The 20,515-nt window shown below is 39.3% G+C and overlaps 2 protein-coding genes across 2 annotated transcripts; both read right to left on the bottom strand.

Moving 5' to 3' along the window:
- Window positions 1–1,060: 1,060 nt before the first annotated feature.
- On the bottom strand, window positions 1,061–11,096 carry LOC121886378 (cytochrome c oxidase subunit 7A-related protein, mitochondrial). The gene is made up of 3 exons (XM_042396293.1): window positions 10,920–11,096; window positions 2,213–2,347; window positions 1,061–1,413 (listed from the first exon to the last, which is right to left on the bottom strand). Exons 1-3 carry the CDS (start codon window positions 10,989–10,991, stop codon window positions 1,273–1,275), a joined length of 348 nt encoding a protein of 115 aa, XP_042252227.1. The 5' UTR covers window positions 10,992–11,096; the 3' UTR covers window positions 1,061–1,272.
- Window positions 11,097–15,345: 4,249 nt separating this feature from the next.
- On the bottom strand, window positions 15,346–20,068 carry kcng3 (potassium voltage-gated channel, subfamily G, member 3). The gene is made up of 2 exons (XM_042396944.1): window positions 19,163–20,068; window positions 15,346–17,553 (listed from the first exon to the last, which is right to left on the bottom strand). Exons 1-2 carry the CDS (start codon window positions 19,786–19,788, stop codon window positions 16,911–16,913), a joined length of 1,269 nt encoding a protein of 422 aa, XP_042252878.1. The 5' UTR covers window positions 19,789–20,068; the 3' UTR covers window positions 15,346–16,910.
- Window positions 20,069–20,515: the final 447 nt, after the last annotated feature.

The raw sequence follows: 20,515 nt of genomic DNA, 5'->3' as shown, positions 1-20,515 counted from the left end.
TTTATGAACAGTCTCCTAATTTGAGGGGACAGAAAGCTGAAGCTCTGCCAGACCTTGCTCTGCAGCCGCCTTCGCTTCTGTCTTATTTCGGGGGGCTTTTTGCCTCCAGTCTGGTCTTCAACAGTGAAACATATTATCTGATGGACTGAGGTCAGATGTCTGACCTAGACAGTCAAGAACACTCTGCTATCTTGCCATTAAAAAATACTCACTGATTACCTTGTCTTGAGTTTAGGATCAATCGTCTTGCTGCGCTGGCCTCGTTTTAGGACACAATGTACAAAAAGTCAAACAGCTTTAACTTGAAGGCGTCTATATCCGTGTTGGGAGGAGTACAGAGCTGTACTGTACATATACGATGTACTATTTGATGATTACAAGTGGGCGAGCACTCCATGAGCACTGTACCAATCAATTAAATCAACAAAGACCACCTCTTGTGAGTGTTCAGCTGCCATGCATCACATGACCCTGCCCAATCAATACACACACACACTCACACAGAGAAAATCAACACATACACATTTAAAACATACCATCAAGACAAGAGAGAAAAGGCAGAGACTAATTATCAGTATTTCAGCAGCATGATGACGGACTGCCAACATGTCTTTCTGAAGCGCCCTCCCTACCACCCTCTCTCAGAACTCGGCTTGGAGCATCTGACATCACAGCAGGGCCCACACATATAAATACTGTATGAGACGGTACTTAGGCCAAGTGAGCAGCAGCTATGTTCCAGACGGGGTGTCTCCATCATGCTTGCTCTCGGTCTCTCTTGCGCACACACACACGATTATTTCTGCGCTGCCACAAGCTTGTTGAAAGCTGTGCGCATGAATCTTTACGTGTCTGTTTCTATTTTGGCATGTTTAAGAGCTGAGAGATGATGCAGCTTTCTACCTTATAGATGGCTTCATATATGATGTCTACACATCTTAAAGACACCTCAGATATAGTCAGTGCTAATTAGTGGGATATAAAAGCAGGACATAAAGTTGTAATCTTGACAAACGAGGATGAAAAAGACTTGAACTCAGAATATTTTAACTTTTTTCCACTTAAAATTTATTAATTTACACTGTTTTTTTAACAAAGAAGACATTATTGTTGTTATCATTTGTGTGACATTTTGTTCAGCTGGCGATAAATTCTCAAGAGTCCCAAGAGGTGGCATGGCGAGGGCAGACGGAAAATGTGAATGTTTGGTGATAAAGCCGTGACATGGCAGAGGTGTTATGAAAGGATCTGTTGTTCCCGGGTTTGTGTTGGTCACTTATTTCTGGGCTGAGCTGCGATGTAAAGAGCCACCAGACAGTATAGAGCGCCTCCTACTGTGAGAGCCATGGTGGTGCGGTACAGTAGCTTGTCGGGAACGCCGCGCTTCAGATGGATGGGGACACCGTCTGATGTCTGAGAGAAGAGGAGACAGGAGGGGGAGGAGCAAGAAAAAAAGAGGAAAATAAGAAAAATCAAATAATGAAGTTGTGGCAGAGAGTACAGAACAGATAGTAAAGAGTATCTGCTGTGTAAGATAGGCCTCAACATTTTGAGGTATTTGGGTCAGAACACCATTTTCCTTGAACTCTTTACCTACTTTTTTCTCCCTTGTAACACAACAAAAACACAAAGTTTCTAACCAAGTCAGCACATTTTTTCAAAGTAAAATTTTCTCAACGTTTACTGCAAAATGTAATAAACATTTTCAGATTGAAAAATTGTTACTGAAAAATGTGTTTGGAAAAACTAAAATGACTAATGATTGATTATAATGAAAGGTAATGTGTAATTTGCCTCGGAGGGCTGGAGTTTCTATACATATTTGTACACTGGAACACATTCGCTTTCATAATAAATGTTCTTGCAATTAGAAAAGTGCAGCAGTCAATATGGTAATTTGGATTTGTTTGAGTGATTGCTCTGCCCAACCTCACAGTCTCTTATTATTTCCCACAGTGCCTCTCTGGTGATTAATTCTGAAGGGGGAAGCAGAGGGCCATTAACATCAGAGAGTCAAATAAATACCTGTCATCTCCTAATGCTGAAAAAAAATCTTCATATTTTTGACTGAAAGTTGACTTGTCCGACCCAAGAGGCAGCCAATTTAGCAGATCACTCTGAGGACTTCTTCGAATTAGCAAAAGCAGACTCAATGTGAAAACTTTATAAGTGTCGTGATTAAGGCTCCGCTTATTGCAGTCTGTGTTTTTACCTGGAATAGCTTCTGGAACTCGGGCACCTTGTTTGCTCCCATGTACTCCACGGTGGCCCCGGCCTCTGAGACCACCTTGGTGGGTGTGGCGAAGACCATAGCTGGGGTCTCCACTGGCACGCTTGGCCTCAGCCCCTGTACATAAATAACCGGTTGGTCACAAATGCACAACTCCGCTGTATGTCAGTAATCAAAACCAAAACAATAACCCGTTTCACATTACACACAGTCTTTTGATCCATTGTTATTATAAAAATATTGATTTTAGCTGCTTTAAGTACAATAAAAATCCAAGATGGTGTGCTCAACGCTGCTGTGTATATGCAAGTGAGGGAAAAAAAAAAGGACTCTTGCAAGGACATTGATGTAATCCGTTTTTTTGTTACCTTTTTGTGAGAATATGATTATTTCTACTAAAAAGTTTAAGGTTAAATCCAATAACAAACCTTGGACATCATGTCTAAGGCACTTAAGTCTAGTTTACAGAAGAAGCAGCTGTCCTTCGGTCAAGGAGGGGCTGCTGAAGTAGATGCAGCCAAAAGGGAAGTGAAAGTCGAAATCCTAAGGGCTAAACAAAAGTATAAAACTGAAGTAGAGAGCAAACTTAAATAAACTTAAAAAAAACTTAACTTAAATACAAGTGGCTCTTTGTCCTGGTGCAGAGAGAAGTTGAAAAGTCTTTCCTTTCTCTAAAGATAAACAAGAGCGCTGGTCCTGACAATATCAGTGGCAAATTACTCAAGTCTTGTGCAGGGTAATGAAGTTCTATCTTTTATGATACTTTCAACATGTCTCTGAACCTACAACGTGTACCTAACCTGTGGAAGCAGGCTCTAATCACCCTGAAGGCAGCGAGCCCCAAAGCTTTTAATGACTTCAGGCCAGTCGCCCTCACTCCTCTTGTAATGAAAACCCTGAGAGTTTGAAAGGGAAACCATGCACCCTATGAAATTTGCCTATAAGGCACACAGAGGAGCTGAGGATGCTACAATCACCCTACTTAACATTTTGTTTAAACACCTAGAGGGGGATAAAAACCATGCTAGATTGCTATTTATTGATTTTTCTTCAGCCTTTAATACTTTGCATTCTAGCCATAAGGCTGACAGAGCATTTTGAGTTGAGTCACAATCTGGTGGGTTGGATAATGGATTTTTTTTGACAACAGAACACAAAAGGGTGAGAGTGAATTTCATCAGATTCATTATGTTCTTCTACTAGCTCATCCCAGGGCTGTGTTCTCTTACATTTAATTTATATTCTATACATAAAAATGAGCCAAAATGAGCATGAGGACAGGACCATACTGAAATTTGCAGATGAGTCAGTCTGCTAATGATTTCAGCCATGGCCCAGGTATTGATGAGTTTGTCATCTGGTGTGACGAATCTTTCCTGAAGCTAAACATATCCAAGACAAAGGATATGATTGTAGATTTCAGAACTTATGCTTCAATCTATGAGACTAAGATCATTAAAAGACCAGTCTGTGGATTGCGTAGAAGAGCTACAAATATCTTTGGACAGTCATAGACTCTAAATTGACCTTTGAGAAGGAGACAGCTCCGGTTTGTGGCGATCAAAACGATACAGAAATGCTTTTGTACCGACAGCCATTGCACTACTAAACAAAGCTAGCACGAGATGATGCACTTCATCCATGCCTGGCACTTTAAGCGTTTGAGTGAGTGGGTGAGTGTGTGTGTGTGGAGAAGCACTTTGTCATGACCTTCTTGGGAGTAGTTATACTCTGATACTATTTTTTGATATTGTGATGATACTTGTTTTAGTGTATTTGTTTTAATGTCTTTTGAATCTGTATTGCTGTGATGTCTTCTTTTTTAACTCTGGAATACTGAATCTCCTTTCTGCACAACAAATTTAGCCGTGGGTACTAATAAAGAAACCTTGAACCTTGATTAATCTCATCTTTTGAGTTGTTTCCCCACTTGTGAGACTGTTCAAGTACTTGTTACGATTATTAAAGAGCACCCCAATTAGCAGTTCAACACTACAAACTACAGTATTTTAACATCTAGGCTTATTTTTGTCTAGCGCTCTTCAATGTTATATCTGTAAGCAATATCACAATATTTTATTGGGCTCCTAGTCTACTACAGCCACATATATATATATATATATATTTTTTTTTTACACAGTTTCGACCTGTAGACACCTGCTTTGCTGTATTCTTTTGGTGTGTGATCATTTCACACCCAGAAATCTTCGATCAGTGTGATTTGGACCAGTAACTTTGCTATTAATCTACACAAGTCATTAAATTTCATACTATTGTTCTATTTTTCAGACAGTAAACACTGTAAGTAAAGATCAGACGTGCACTGTATATTTAATGAAGTACAAATGTGCCTCCTTAATATCTTGTCACTTGGAGGAAGCTTCTCACCCACCTTGGTTTGAAAAATAATTGGGAGACCAATTACCTTGTTAGAGTGTGTGGAGGTAGATAGAGTGGGAGCAGGGAAATGAAATCTGACATATGAAAACGCAGAGGCACTGAAAGCAGATTATTTTTACTTGCTATTTAAAGGGAACGTATGCTTTTTTGCTGGTTTTCCGTTATCTATATACGGTTATGATGTCGGACATCTATGCTAAACATGGTCAAAGTTCCGAAATTTGAGGTTAGCATATGTGGAAATGCTGCCTACAAGCCAAAAGCCAGGGCTTCAGCCTGCTCTGAACGCTTCGTTTTAGTGACGTTTTTTTCTATCTTGATGTCAGATCGTCACGCATGCACATATACGGCCGTCTGTACCGTAGCCTTGGTTGCTAAGGTTTTTCCATGTGTTGTTTGCGTCGTCTACTCTCATATTTCAGATTGGATTGTGGCTCAAATATGTACAGATGCATTTGAGAAGATGACATTTTGAGTGAAGAAAAAAGTAGCGAAATCCTTCTACTATAGTTTGTTGCATGGTTTGCTGATGTAGTCCTGTAGCCTGCGGATGTCTACTGAGGGGCAGCTTCCAAGAGCTGGCCAATCAGAACAGAGTGGGCTCCCCTGGAGGCGGGCTTAAAGAGACAGGAGCTAAAACGGCTTGTTTCAGACAGAGGCTGAACTGAGGGATTGCATAAAGGGTCGGTAGAAGATAAATAAGTAGTTTTTAACCTGTGAATCATGCAAAGATATTCCAGTAGAGCCCCAGACTAAAAATATAGACCTTTAAATGTGTATAATATGTCCCCTTTAAGAAAAGACTTTACTAATAGTGTTTGCAGCAGGAATTCATATTTGTGCATTGTACCAGAAATGAAGAGAAGATTCCTAGTATGTATTTTTGTAGCTTCTCTTGTGTAACTTGTTATTACAGGAGAACATAGAGTGCTTTGTGCAGGAGGCTGGGGAATAATGAGCTTTTCTGTGTCTGGTTAGAGTTTCCTAGTCCCTACACATGCAGGTCGGGTGACATTAAGCGTGAACATTGTCGTCTGTTTTAATGAATCTTTTGACAGAGGCAAAAGATCAAGGTTGACAAAGAGAGTACCAAAACCAAAAGAAAGAGAAACAACCAATGTACAGTGAAGCGAAAGAACATTTTAACAACCTGTGTCAACCTGTGAATAGACAGCATAACCTAAGGTTTCCTCAGAAAGTGAAACATTTCAAGGGAAAAGCACTGGCAAGTCACAATCAACAACAATAAAAGACAAACTAGGAAAAAAACCCAAGTGCTTAAAAGATGGGCTCGGTATATCAAGAAAATATATGTGGATCGAAGGACAGAAACACAGACGAATCGAGAAACAGGTTATATAACTGGCAAAGAAATGAATGAAATCACAGAGGAAGAAATTCAGGAAGTGATAAGAAGCTATCCAAAAGAAAAGTATGTGGAGCAGATGGTATCCAAGCAAAACTAATTCAAAGTCGAGGACTAGAGGGAATAAGAAACGTCAAAATGTCACAAACAAGATCTACAAATCAGGAAAGCTACCAGAAGAATTTCTGAAGAGCAATTTCATTCCTCTACGGAGAGTGAAAAATACTCAAGCGAAGAGCACAGGCTGGTAAAGTATTAGGCTATAAGTTATGGGTCAAAGATAGTGTTGCATATAATCAAGAGAAGTATAACCAACAACATTGATATCAGGATTTCAGAATGCCAGCAGAGCTATAGAAAAGGAAAAAGAGATGGCGTCTCCACACTAAGAACAACTGGACAGAGAATAATAAAAAGGAACAAAAAAGTTTACATGCTGTTCATAGACTCTCAAAAAGCTTTTGAACAGGTAAACCATGAGCGACTAATTGAGATACTGAAAGATGAAGGAATTCCAGCACGTGATATAAGAATAATAAAAAAAATCTATATTGAATCCAGAAAGCAGCTGTCATTACAGAAAATGGAGAAATAGAAGTAGTAGACATCTTAAAAAGGACGCATCTTATCTCCAGTTCTCTTTAATTTGTACACGGAGAGGATGATCGAAGAAGCACTACAAGAGAAGACAGGGATGCAGATAAATGGGGAGCGCTTGACGAGCATCAGGTATGCTGACAATACAGTTCTTCTGGCAGAAGATGAGCAGGAACTCCAAGAAATGTTAGAAGCTGTATATCAGGCAATGAACAGCAGAAAGACCAAATCAATGATTATGGGAAAAGGTGAAATTGAGAAGATCAAAATTAAACTGGAGGATTCAGAAGTAGAGCAAATGCACAAATACAAACACCTGGGAAGTCGAATTTACGAAGATGGATGCAGAATCGGACAAGAAAAAATAGTTTTCTTGGAAAATAAAGAACTTCTAAGAAGCAACATCAACATCAAAGTAAGGAAAAAGATCACTGAAACCTACTGTATATCTTTTCTGTTCTTACATATGGATCAGAAACATGGACACTGACAGAGGAAGCAAAAAAAAAGGATAAATGCCTCTGAGATATGGTGCTAGAGGAGAATGCTGAAGATCAGCTGGAGAAGATTTGTGTCAAAGGATAAAGTTCTTGAAGTGGTAGGGGAAGACAGACAGTTTAAGGGAGGGAGGAAGAGGAAGTTTGAGGTTATGGGGCACTTGATGAGGGGGTCCAGTGGGAGGCTGATGAAGGGTTTTGGAAGGGATGACTGAAGGGAAACGAGGAGTGGGAAGACAAAGCATAATGTGGCTTGATGACATAAGGAGATGGAGCAGAGAAAGAAGACAAACAACTCAAGAGAAAGGCTGAGAAGACAAACAGTTGGGAGGACTATGAAAGCCAACCTTCGGATCAAAGATGGCACAAATGATTAATTGATTGATGGACTGGAAAGACTAACAGCCTATCTATTAACCTGCCTCAATCTATATACCACGTTTGAGCTAAGTTAGGCAACCCTGAGAGGATAAAGGGAGATGATGTCACATGATCTGCTTTCGAGGTGACAATTACTTTGTAAGTGTGAAAAGTTGAAGCTGCGGGACTGTAAAAAGAAAAAAAATGTGTCAAAACCTGAGTAAAGAAGTTTCTCTAAAATCCTACAGTATAAAGTATTAATATATGAAATTAATTGGTTTGTTTCAGACAGCTGTATAGGTTTATCTCTGTCGTTTCTTCTTCTTTTATATTTTATGGCATCCTATAATATTCTATATTGATCTGTAACAATATTTAGTGCTAGAATAAGTATCTAAATATTCATCAAAATACTCTGTTACAAGTAAAACTACTTTAGTATAAGTATATTATCAACAAAATGTATATAAAATATAAAAAGTAGCCTACTCATTGTGCAAAATGGCCCTGTCATTGTTATAACATTAATAATTTATTACTGATGCATTATGATGTAAGCACCATTATAATGTTGTAGCTGGTTGAGAGGAAGCTATTAACAACAATGTAATTTGATTCATTACTTATGATTTAAGATTTTTTGTGGAAAAACAACAGTAGACACAAGGTCATATTTTTTTTAAAGCAGAGTATTTTTTTCATATCCTAACATGTCTGGAAGGAACATAGAAAAGCTTTAAATCTTCACATTTGAGAAGCTGCAACCAGCAAATTTATGGCGTTTTTTTTAATCAAAATAGTTGTTGATTGATTTTCTGTCGATCGACTAATCAATTGATCCACTAATTGATGCAGCTCTAATTTTGTATGTTCAATCTTTATCTGAAAAGTAACTGTAGCTGAGAAATAAATATAGTGGAGTAAGAAGTACAGTATTTCCTCATGAAATATAGTGGAGTAGAAGTATAAAGTACCATGAAATGGAAATACTTCAGTACAGTACAACTACAGTAACTCAATATTGAACCTTAGTATAGTACTAAATGTATTATTTCTGCCACTGACAGTATTTATGTTACAGGCTAATTTTTGTACAACTAAAAAGAATGTAAATGTCAGATAAGGGACTAAGACACAGAAGAACTTAAAGGCAGCCTAACACCCCCATCAATAGAATAACAAGGAGGCTGCTGTAGTATAAAGGAATAATAAAGGTCACATCTGGCCAATGCTTTGAGAGGCTATTGGCTATAAAGTCACATGAAGGCCAGATCAACAGATAGGAAATAACCTTTCAGAATAAAGGTTAAATAAAGGTTCTGTCATAAGGCAGCAATGCAAAAGGGTAATTACATACATAATAAAGACAGACAGGCAGGATGCATCCAGTTAACCAGAATATGTGCCAACGACATCATGACAATGTAACCTGGTAACCACATGGTTGTCGGGAAAACGCAAGTAGGATTAACGCAGGAAATGGCAACATCTATAGATGTATATATATATATATATATATATATATATATATATATATATATATATATATATATATATATATATATATATATATATATGGTGCTAGGAGCCTTTCATGGAGAGTGGGGTAAAATCAGTAACTACTCACCGACGAAACAGAAACGTTGTTAATTGGTCTTCACTTGGTTGTAGAAAGACCTACCTGTCCCTGTCAACCAGTGCCTCCAGGATTTCGATTTTTTTTTTGTGATTATAGTGGCCAAAAATGCTTAATTTTGCAGCGCATTTTCTCAAAGATTGCGATACCATTCGCAATGTTTTATGTGCTCTTTTTGCGGGAAAATTGCAGGAATTGGGAAAAATTGCTAACAAAGGAAAATAATGCCATTTAAAAAAAACTACTACCAATGAAGAGTCATATGTAATCACTTACTTCAATAAAAAGCATACTGCATATCATAAAGTCAACTGTATTTCAATAATATTTTGATAATTTTTACATTTATTTTCTGAACATGAAAACCATGGGCTCAAAATTATATAAATAAGAAAATAATGTACTTGAGTTCCATCTATAACCCTTTATTAAATAAACTTTCACCTCAACATTAGCACCAAATAAAATCAGTCGATAATAATAATTAAAATAAATCCCTTAACGTAAAAATATAGTTTAATTTCCAAAGTGCCCGTTGAGTGTTTGAGGTAGATTATGTCCATCTTTGTTGTCTGAACAACGCATCAACTTGTATTCTTCTGACTAACTGAACGCAAATCTCATTTGAGAACATTTGGGAATTGTTTTGCTCGGTCTATGGCATCATTTTTATTGGTAGGTGAGATCCGTCCATCGTCCACCTGAATCCTTGACCAACACACTGCAATGACAAGTTACCATGACACTAAATGCATTAATTGGTCCAAATCACAAGCCGTATGTTGTTTTGGCCATTTCATGCTGAAAAGTTGAATTAATTGCGCAAAATTGCAAGCTCTTGCGAATATTGCTGAGATTTCTTGAATTTGCGTTAATTATTGTGATCACAAAATCGCAATTTCCTGCAGGGACTGATATATAATATACATATTTGCTGCTAGGAGCCTTTCACGGACAGTGGGATAAAATAAATAACCACCAAATGTCGAAATAGCAACATTGTTAAGTGGTCTTCACGTAGTTGTAGAAAGACATGAATAAACTGGCGACACACGACGTAGGGCCTATATACGTCATCAGAAACATACCAAAATAAGTGGCATCACCAATAAGTCATGTGTTACTTTAGGCAGCTTTTTTTTTTAAATGGTGAAAGCAAGTTTTACAGGTAATAAGACGAATGCTTGGTTTTCACAAATGAGATCAAACAGTACATTGATTCAATTTGATTTTCCTTTCATCCAAAGGCTGAAAAAATTATGAATTCCTATTTTTTTATGTTTCAACTCTTTGTATGAACCGTAACTCCACCTAGCTCAATTTGTTTTTTATTTTTCTTCTGCAAACCGCAAGATGAATATTTTGATACTTTGTATAGATTCATTTTGTGAAAGAAGAAATTTGTAATTGTTTTATATGTCAATAAGGATAGAATAAAGCTTTTTATAGTGTGCCTGAAACTTTTTAAAAGTTAAATTACTATATAAAAACTGAAGATGACTTTAGAAGACATTTCTGGAGAGTGAAATTGCTGAATTGAGGTTCAAATGAAGTTCAAATGAGGACAGTTGTAACGGTTAACGCTAGTTTAGCTAACAACCGAGTAACTAAACAGGAAGCATGTTAACGCCCGTTAATAACCGTTATTTCTTCAACTAAGAAAACAATTAAAATACAAGATCCTAAATTTAACCGTCCATTAAAGTATTTTATGTGATTTTAAAGCCCTTGTAGCTGCAGTTTCATGGTTCGTAATCCAGCACGGTGACATGAAGGTCATCCTCAGCGGTTACCGGCTCGCTCTCTAACCGACACCGCGACTCCCGGGCTCACCTGAGGGCTGTAGGCCGTCGTGGAAGAAGACCCCGTCAGCTTCTGGGTGAAACCGCTGAATTTGTAGTACATTTTACGGCTGAAGGGCAGGGGACGACGTGTTATCCACAACAAAATCACCCGGTGAAAGAACTTCCTGCTGCGAACGTCGAGGGAAAGTGACGTCAGAAGTCAGCTGGTCTCAAGTGTGAGGGCTGTAGGAGGCACGTGAGGAGATGTTGCGTAAATGACACCAAAACCAAATACTTAACTGATAGTCACTATACTCTCTGCATTGATCATTTAGAAACTGCGTTTTGTGTGTTATGGTACATAAAGTGGGGTGATGCTAGTGGTGGAAAGTACATTTACTCAAGTACTGTAGCCTACTTAAGTACAATTTTGAGGTACTTGTACTTTACTTGAGTATTCCATTTTATACAACTTTATACTTCCACTCCACTGCATTTCAGAGGGAATGATTGTACTTTATACTCCACTACACTTATCTGACATCTTTAGTTACTTTAGTAGTCGGGGTCACATTTCAGATGTCTATGAGTTGTTAACAGATCGACCAAATAGTGGTTTTTCCCTCCAAACTTCTCACATGGTTTCATTTCATTTCATTTGATCCAATATTTCAGCAAAAATCAAAGACTGAGAAAAATTCCAACTGAAAACAGATTTGTATATCAGAACTTTGTTTTTTCTTATTTTCTCTCCCATTAATCATCTCACAACCCCTCAGATTTATCTGGTGACACTTTGGAGGGGCCTGACCCCTAAGTTGGGAACCACTGGATTAAACTAGCTAACTGTATATAAAGTAGTTGAAACTAGCTCCACCTCCAGCAGCTACAACAGTAACATGCTGCTGTAACACTGCTTCAGTATTAATAATCTAATGATGTCATATATAATAATAAATCAGTCAGAGGGACCAAACCACTACTTTTACTGCAATACTTTAAGTACATTTTGCTAATAATTATGTATTTTTACTTAAGTAGGATTTTTAATGTAGGACTTTTACTTGTGATGGAGTATTTTTACATTGTTGTGTTGATACTTTTACTTAAGTAAAGGATCTGAATACTTCTTCCACCACTGGGTGCAATGTAGTCATTGGTTCTTCAACCAACACATGAAACTATCAATCGAGCAAATAATCATGAAACTGCTTATTATGCTTTCCATAATAATTGTAGTCTAACAACAGAATTAGAAATGCATTAGCCCTACTTAAAATCAAATTTAGGTTATTGATAGGAACCTGATACTTAATATAGATAGATAATGAAAATGTTCATGATAACGTTGTATTTGCATCTTTGTTACAAAGAGTCCTTAACTGCCTCCTCTTTAAATGAGGTTTAAGTCTATAATCTTTTTAGGAGAATATTACAATGATACATCAAAGTGTAAATCAAAATGTGATTAAATGATTTTCTCCTGAAAAATATGCAGAGAACATAGTGGTAGATTTTTGTTCCTATTAGTGTCTGCAGGTCTTCCCTCAGGCTGCATACAGCCTCAAAAACTCCATTAATTAGAAGGTTAGAGCACCCACGTAAAAAAAAACAGTCCACAAGGCACTCACATCTGCTAAAGCTTTTTGCTGTGAGTGCACAGTAACAACTGCAATTAGTGTGTCAACATTTTTATCATGTGGATTTTTATGATGTGGATTTTGGCAGCTGGGAAGGCAGAGGACACTGGAAAGAGGACACACGGTATTTTTCCTCATAAAACACCATATTTTCATATGTTAAACTATTTATTCACCACATGGGTAAACTATTAGGTCCACTAAACCCCAATCAAAAATCAGTCACACCATGTGGCAGACAAATTTGGTGTCTAACCCAGTTTACAATAACAAAAAGTCCTTCACACATGGAGAGTGTGATAAATAAATTAATGACTAGGGAAGCAGATGCTCCGATACAAGGCAAGAGGGGTAACTGAAAATTATGTGAAATTTGCTGTGTCTTTTGCAATCACAATGTCTGAATGAACCTAACTGAACATAACTGAAATATTAGATGTCAGACAGCACTCTCCAACACCACCATCATCAAAAAAAAATGATGAATTTGAAATGGGAATTTATCTTGGGGATGGTCTTAATTCCTCCAGAAGAGAGTTGAAGAATCTTTGCCAAAGAGCACCGAAGCTGTTGTAGACACCTTAGTAAGACCTTCTGTTTATTTTCCCTTAATTTGTTAATGTAGGCATTTATATTCAACTTCAGATGTATATGGAAGAAACTTAACAGGAGGGATTTGCTTTTTTTTTCATAAAAATGTGATACTTCATTTATGTTTTATTTATGGATACATTGAGCCCCCTTATTTTTGTTTGGGTTTATTGGTTTTATGTTTTTTCTGTTACTTGTTCTTCACTGATTTACTGTAATACATGATCTTGTGTTCCATTTAATGAAAACAAGTTGTGTTTTGTATATATTGTAAAAGTTATTAAAAATTTTACCCAGTTTGAGTCAATATAGCACTAATACAACATTGGGTTATCTTAACACAGTAGAAATATATTATTTTGACCCAAGCTTTAGCTAAAAACTGTCACAAATGTATTGTTTCTTGTACAAAACATTGTGCATATGACATTGAAAAGATACACAGGTTATTAACAATCAATAACAAACTGTGACATGTAAGTTTAAAAAGAGCAAAGTAGACTATAACAACCTTTAGTTTGGGTAAATAACCTAACAATAAAATAAAAAATAACACTAAAACTGAACCAAAACAACCCCATGTCTTGAGTGGCTCTCAAGAGTTACATTAACCCAGTATTGCGTTGGTGCTATATTGACCCAAACTGGGTAACATTTTAATTCACTGATATTTTAGTGTGCAAAAAAAACCTTGTGAATACTGAATGAGCTGACTGAGAAGGCTTGGTTACTGATAAATGTGGAACATTTTTAAAACGCTTGAACCCTGAGAGAGCAGTGCAGCAGCAGCCGTTTGTGATTCTTTGTCGATTTAACCTTATAACAGTACTTCGTGAACCAGACTGTGGCACAATGTTCACCATAGTGTGAATCTGATGAGTGCACCGAATGCCCTTGCCAACAGGCTCAGGTGCTCCTCACATTGAGTGTTACGTTTCATTGCCTAGAGAAGGCCCAGAGGTGTAAATAGAGTATCATCACATAAAGGATCAGGCTCTATCCGCCATAAAAGCCTTATCCATGTATCACATCTTGAGGTCATATGACATAGTACTATTATTATAAAAATGCTCTGCTTTGAATAATAACTTGTGGCCAATGTGTTTTTTTCCCATGAAAAAAAAGATAAATGACCTAGTTAGAAATTCTTAAAATTAAACCTTCTCCTTCTATCAAAAATCCAGAATCTACATATAGGCAAATACTTAAAATTTCTGAAGTTTAACCACTAGACACAAAATGTCTCAACCCAATCGCCAGAATAAAATGTTGGCATTGTACGTTTCTGCAAACCACAGATATGTTGAATGTTTACATTTCAATGTTGGCTGTTGTCAGTTGAATAATGATGTTTTATGACGCTGTGGTTAAGGTCTGGTTAGGTTTAAAAACCACTTGGTTAGGGTTACGGAAAGATCATGGTTTGGATTAAAATAAAACTATAAAATAAAATAAAAATGGCTGCAAATTGAAGCGGGAAGCAGGCATTGATTTTTAGGTGGTCTCAAACAAAATCTGCTGATTTCCAACTTTCTGCCAACAACTTTCCCAGCCATCCTCTGACCCCTCCTCCTCCTAATACGAAAGTCAGCTCATATAGATGTCATGTGAGCTACGTCACTTTAGAAATGTTAATATAATATGTATTCTGGAAATGTTGATAAACATATTTTGGAAATGTAGATATCCAACGTATCTGTGGTTTGCAGAAATGTACAATGCCAACGTTTTATTCTGGTGATCAGGCTGAATGTCTCCTACTTCATTGTAAAGTTCATTCTCAGTGTTTGTGCACTGGAGGCTTCAAGTTTCCACATCACACTTGTGTAAGTTTCATAACGGACCACAATTGGCTTCCGAGCTAGTTGTGATGTCACAAATCGTGCTTTTAACTCAGATTTTCAGCAAGTGCAGAGAAACTTTCCACTCTCAGCAGATGAAGGTGAAAACGGTCTTCTGGTGTCAAACTCTTGCACGTACATCGTTCTGCATAGCGAAGCTCAAACATCCAACTGAGGCGAGAAAAACAAATTTTTAAGTCGGAGGGGGACTTTAAAGGAATAAGTGATGTGAAAAACCTGAAGATTAGTATTCCAACACTGTGAAAAGCAGATAATGGAGCCCAATGCCTCTGAGGTCACAGCACTTAAATTTGACAATTTTTATGGTACAGTTTGATTTGTAAAAAGCGATTACACATTCGCAGACATTTTACACAGAGTCATTTTATTATAAAAACTTGCACATCGGTCACATTAATTACAAGTCCATAGACTACTGATGAAAAAGTTTTGATTGATGATTTCAATCAGGCCTGGACTAAATTCACTTGGCTATAAGCTATACATGAGTTCAAAATTATGTGTTTTCACCAGTAGGTAATAAAATACTGATTATCCTTAATTTTTTGAGGCAGTTAAACTATTTAAAAAGCATGTTGGTACTACAAAGACGAGGATATTGAGACATGTACTGTTTATAATACACACCGCAAAATTCATGATGAAATACCAAATTTTGACTTTAAAGTTGAGGACAGACTGATAATGAACATACTCATTCATTGTTTAATTTCCTTTGCAACAGAAGGGAAAGAGCTTGATATGTGTGTGTGTGTGTGTGTGTGAGCATGGTGTGTAAAAAGAGGATGGTTGATGGCAACAGGAGGAAGATGAGAGAAGATGCAGAGAAAGACTGTTGTGTGGGAGAGGTGTTGACTTGTTTGTTTGGATCATGTGTCTCTTGGCAAACCGTGGACAGTGGAAACATCTCATTCACCGAATGTCAGAACCATCATCTGTGACAGCCTCTACTGTTCATTTCTGTTTCCTCTCTTGGTTTTCTTTTTTTTTTTTTGTGGCAATTTTAAACTAATCCTGTGATGTCATATTCCCAGTAATCACAAAAAATGCTGCGTGCCAGCATGGACATGTGCGTGTATGTGGCCTATTTGTGTGTGCACGTTATGATTGACATGTTGGAGGATGAGGTTGCCTTGGAGACGCAGAAATACAAGATGCCTTGCATTCTCTCACAAATGGAGAACACACACTCCATCTATTCAGTCTTTGTGCTCCAGCTTGTTCATATTCTGTCGTCTGTCATTTCGTCCCGTCGTCTTTTATCCTCCCGTTTCACACTCCATCTGCCCTGTCATATCCGTCAACCCTTTATTTGTCTGACACCTTGTACACCTTGTTGACCTGTATCCATATTTCATTATCAGGTTTATGCCACTCCTACACAATAAGCCCTCTGTGTACCCCTTCTCCATCTCCACTTTGCACTCACTTGTTCACTCCTTCTTTATATTTCATAGGTTTAACAGAATGTATCTAGGTCACATATCAATCTTGTGTAACTGGTACCATCTGGGTGAGAAGCTTAGACAAAGTGATGGCCAGACAAAGACACACACACACACACACAGCACTTGATGCAACATACAAAAAAGCAGCCGTCTCTGCCAATGTTGTAACCATGGAAATACAGTGTAAACAGCAGCCACTGTCGAATCTGGATTGACTGCTCCTGTGTGTGTTTAATAAATAATTATTTGCGTATTCCTATTCTTCTGTCCAAATGGTGTTGTTAAGGAGACGCGCGCGCAGCATGCTGATTGAAGATGATGATTGGAGATCATCAACACAACAGGCAGGAATTACACGGGCCAACAGATGCAGCTCAGGCAGGAAACAGGGCAGAGCAGAGTTGAGCATCATTTCACAAGGGGCATCAGCAGCTCTTCTGGTTTGTAGAGTTCCTTTCTGATGTAGCCGGGGGCCATAGGTGTTTGGTATAAATGGTCATTACAGTATCTCTGTTGACAGGCTGCGAGCGTATCTGGCAGAGCGGAGTTTGAGTTCATGGTAGCACTGTACAAAACTGTGGTAGATGAATGTAATGGGCAGCGCAAGTAGAACAATGCCACTCACTACACACATGCCCCCAAGCACCCGTCCCCCAACTGTCACAGGGTACACATCCCCGTACCCAACTGTCGTCATGGAGATGATGACCCACCAGGCGGCGGCAGGGATGCTGGCGTAATCCGGGTTCTGCGTGCCCAAATCCAAGCCGTGCTCCAGCAGCTGGGCCAGAGCGCTGTATATCGCCATGGCGACGAAGACAAACACCATCAGCATGACCATCTCCCGGTAGCAGCGCCTGAGCGTCAGCCCCAGTGTCTGCAGCCCCAGGAAGTGTCTGGCCAGCTTCATGAGCCAGAAGACTCGCATCATCCTCAGCACCCGAAGTATTACCCCAGCAACCCCGAGCCCGGCACCCGGCATCCCTGCCCCGGCCATCACCATGGTGACATAGTAGGGTGTGATGGCAATCACATCAATGATGTTCAGCGGCCGGCGGAGGAAGTCCCACTTGTCTCTGGCCACCAGAAAGCGCACTGTGCACTCTGCTGTAAACCAGCCAATGCAAACGGCCTCCACTATCCTACAAAACAGAGAGGAGAAATATGAGTGTGACAGACTGTAAACAGGAAATGACAGGGGACGTACAGAGAGATAAAGATGATATGAGATGCTGTTTGACAATCAGTAAATGTGGGGGAGAAGGAAGCAAAGCAGAGTTAAAATAAATTATGGGAAACAAGGAAGATGTGACGCAATTCAGGGTTGACACGAGTAAACACAGGGGGAAAGATATATAGTACAATATGGACGGAAGACAAGAAAACTGCCAGGAAACTGCACAGAGGGAGGAATTGAAAACCTTCAAAGAGAGAGAGACACAATTACCCCATTGATTAGCACAGCAAAGCCAATCAAAATGAATTAGAGTCAGGTGGTGCTTGTATTTGACATAGAGCCAGTCAAGGTTGAGCACAAACACCACAGAGCCTAAGGATAACTACATCAGCACAATTAGACCAAAGCAAATTATAGAGCAACTGAGAGAATTGCATCATCTACTGGGATGAAATGAAATTGGAATCCTTTTGACCCCATGTATAAACTACACACTTATCTGATTACCTAACCACTGTAACTGATCCAAAACTCAAAACTAGGTACAGTGAACAGAATCCAGCCTTATATAGAGAAAGGCCGCCTCAGGCTTCCTAGAGGGGACAGTCTGTCTGCGAGGGGACATCCAAGGATTAGATGCGGCCGAGATAATGTGAAGACAAAAGTGCACTTTTTATCCTTTGACCCAATCTGAAGCTAAAATGGAAAACGTGGAAAAGATAGCCAGTGATTCCTGTGAGTGGCTTCATTCAGTGTTGTTTGGTTTGCCTAATTTATAATCCCTCAGTACACCATGTTCTTTCAATTCATTACCTACTGGAATATTGTCAATCTGTCAGTTATCTGATATGTTTGTCTTTCTTGTGTACTGTGCAATGTCAACTAACCGAGCCAATAAAGATATTCAAATTAAGGGTGAGGAGGGGAGAGAAGGAGAGGAGGGAAGAGAGTCAGGAGGAAGACAGAGCAGAGGGAGGGCTTCCTGTGTAATAATTAACATGACCCTTTTTGTAGATAATATGGATTGGTAATTGGCCTCCTTGTGAGCTTGTCTTTCATGTGAGGATCCTGGTGTTTAATTTGCCTAATGTAACTTGTCATTGTGTGACCTCTGGGGGGTTCAAGTCACCAAACACAAGGACGATTTCTTCTGCATCTACTGATACTTATCCATAGGCATACTGTCCCTGTTAATCTGTTGATCTTTGACCCTTTCTTATAGTGATAAAGACTAAAACATTACATTTGGACTCAAACAGCTGGGATGTGACAAAAGCCTCCATCCATCACCCCTCTGGATGCGCAATGTTTACTGCGTTGAACGCATGCAGGTGCTATCCCCAGGTGTTTACGAGAGGAGAGATATTTATCATCTCAAAAACGTATGATTTAGTCTACTGAGCTCATGACATGAGTTTACTACTCGCTTTTACGCACCAGACCAGCACAGTCTCTCTTCTCTAGGACATCCACACACCTTGCGCCTAAACTTATTTAATTACAGGCGCATCCTGATGAAGGGGTTCTTCTGGCTCATATTCCTCTAAACTTAAGTGACCCTGACTCTCGCCTACCTGTGCTCCTCCACAGTATTTCTCTTGGCTGTATCCCAGTCCGGCAGAGTGCTGGCACACAGCATGATCATAGAGACGATCACAAAGATCACGGACACTGAAGCCAAAACCTGCGCCGCAAGCGAAGAGTCTGGCTCCTCGAATGTTTTGCGTATCAGCTCGAGCCATCTAGCGCGACCGGTGAGCTCAGTCCGTTGTACCGGCTCGCTCGGATTCTGGGACTCATCCGACGATACTCGGATGTCCTCCTCAGACAGACTGTCCAGTCCGATCTCGGACATCCTGTCGTCCAGGCGTTTCTGGCAGCAGGAGTCCAAGTGCGCGCTCTCCAGCCCCCAATAGAGCATCTCTGTGTAGAAGGACAGTTCACACACTCCAGGGACAAAGCGGAGTTTGCCGGAGCGCACATATAGCATAATGAACAAGAAAGCCTGCGCATGGCGGTCGAAGAAAAACTCATTCCGATCCCGGTCGTAGTCATCGCATAGTTCAAGAACCTCTTTCTCGGTTGCGCAGGCATGCAGGCGACTGACGCGCCGGAGAGGGAAATCCCTGATCACCTCACGGGTGAAGGCGTACCGGGTTCCCCCTACATTGAGCACACAGATGCTCTTCCCGAACTTCATCTTGTCAACCTGTAACCTCACTAAAACTCCTCTTCACAGTCCATCCCTCCCTCCAGGAGTTTGGACAGTTGGGGTGGAGGGGGGCCCTCAGTCTCCCCCTGTCCCCGGGCGTGGTTCGCTCTGAGTGGAGGTGGCCCCTGCGCTGAGCTCCGTGGCTGATGGAAACTATTCCTCCTGTCCCTCACTCTCCTCTTCGTCTCCCACTGTAGCCTGTGGAGGAGACTCTCCACCCCAGTGAGGGCGAGCCAATCCCAGTAGTGATGTCACATGCGCGCGCGTGCACGCGGACGCACGCACGAAACGAGAAACACTCGTGAGTGTAGTTTTACGCACATGTATCTCCAATGTGGATGCTGCCTCCATAGATATAAAACAGTAGCTACAAATATTTTTATGGGTGGTTCTCACACTTTCCCCCCTTCGCTTAACTCGCACATAAACACTTCAAACACAAACATGAATAAAATAACTGTAATAAACTTTTGTGCGCAAAGTTGTTCAGTTGCATCAAAAGTAATTTATTACTTTACTTATTATTATGTTAATTATGTTAATTATATATTTTATTATGCTTATGATACGTTTATTAGGAAACAATTAACTTCTTCCTTATCCCTGTTTCTATAATATTAACCCTTATCGTATGGTTGCATTGTAAATACTTTATCTCTAACATCATGATATTATTATTGCATTTAGAATAAAATACCTTGTTTTTTTCAAATAT

The sequence above is a fragment of the Thunnus maccoyii genome, chromosome 20, assembly GCF_910596095.1.
Source record: "Thunnus maccoyii chromosome 20, fThuMac1.1, whole genome shotgun sequence".
Classification (NCBI taxonomy): domain Eukaryota; kingdom Metazoa; phylum Chordata; class Actinopteri; order Scombriformes; family Scombridae; genus Thunnus; species Thunnus maccoyii.
Note: the sequence above shows the minus strand (reverse complement) of the source record. Positions and strands in the feature narration are given on the sequence as shown.

Coding starts and splice junctions, on each gene's coding strand:
- kcng3 (XM_042396944.1), bottom strand. CDS start 19,788: ATGAAGTTCGGGAAGAGCATCTGTGTGCTCAATGTAGGGGGAACCCGG. Junction 17,554..19,162: donor AATACTGTGGAGGAGCACAG/GTAGGCGAGAGT, acceptor TCTGTTTTGTAG/GATAGTGGAGGCCGTTTGCA.
- LOC121886378 (XM_042396293.1), bottom strand. CDS start 10,991: ATGTACTACAAATTCAGCGGTTTCACCCAGAAGCTGACGGGGTCTTCT. Junction 2,348..10,919: donor CGACGGCCTACAGCCCTCAG/GTGAGCCCGGGA, acceptor ATTTATGTACAG/GGGCTGAGGCCAAGCGTGCC. Junction 1,414..2,212: donor AGTTCCAGAAGCTATTCCAG/GTAAAAACACAG, acceptor CTCTTCTCTCAG/ACATCAGACGGTGTCCCCAT.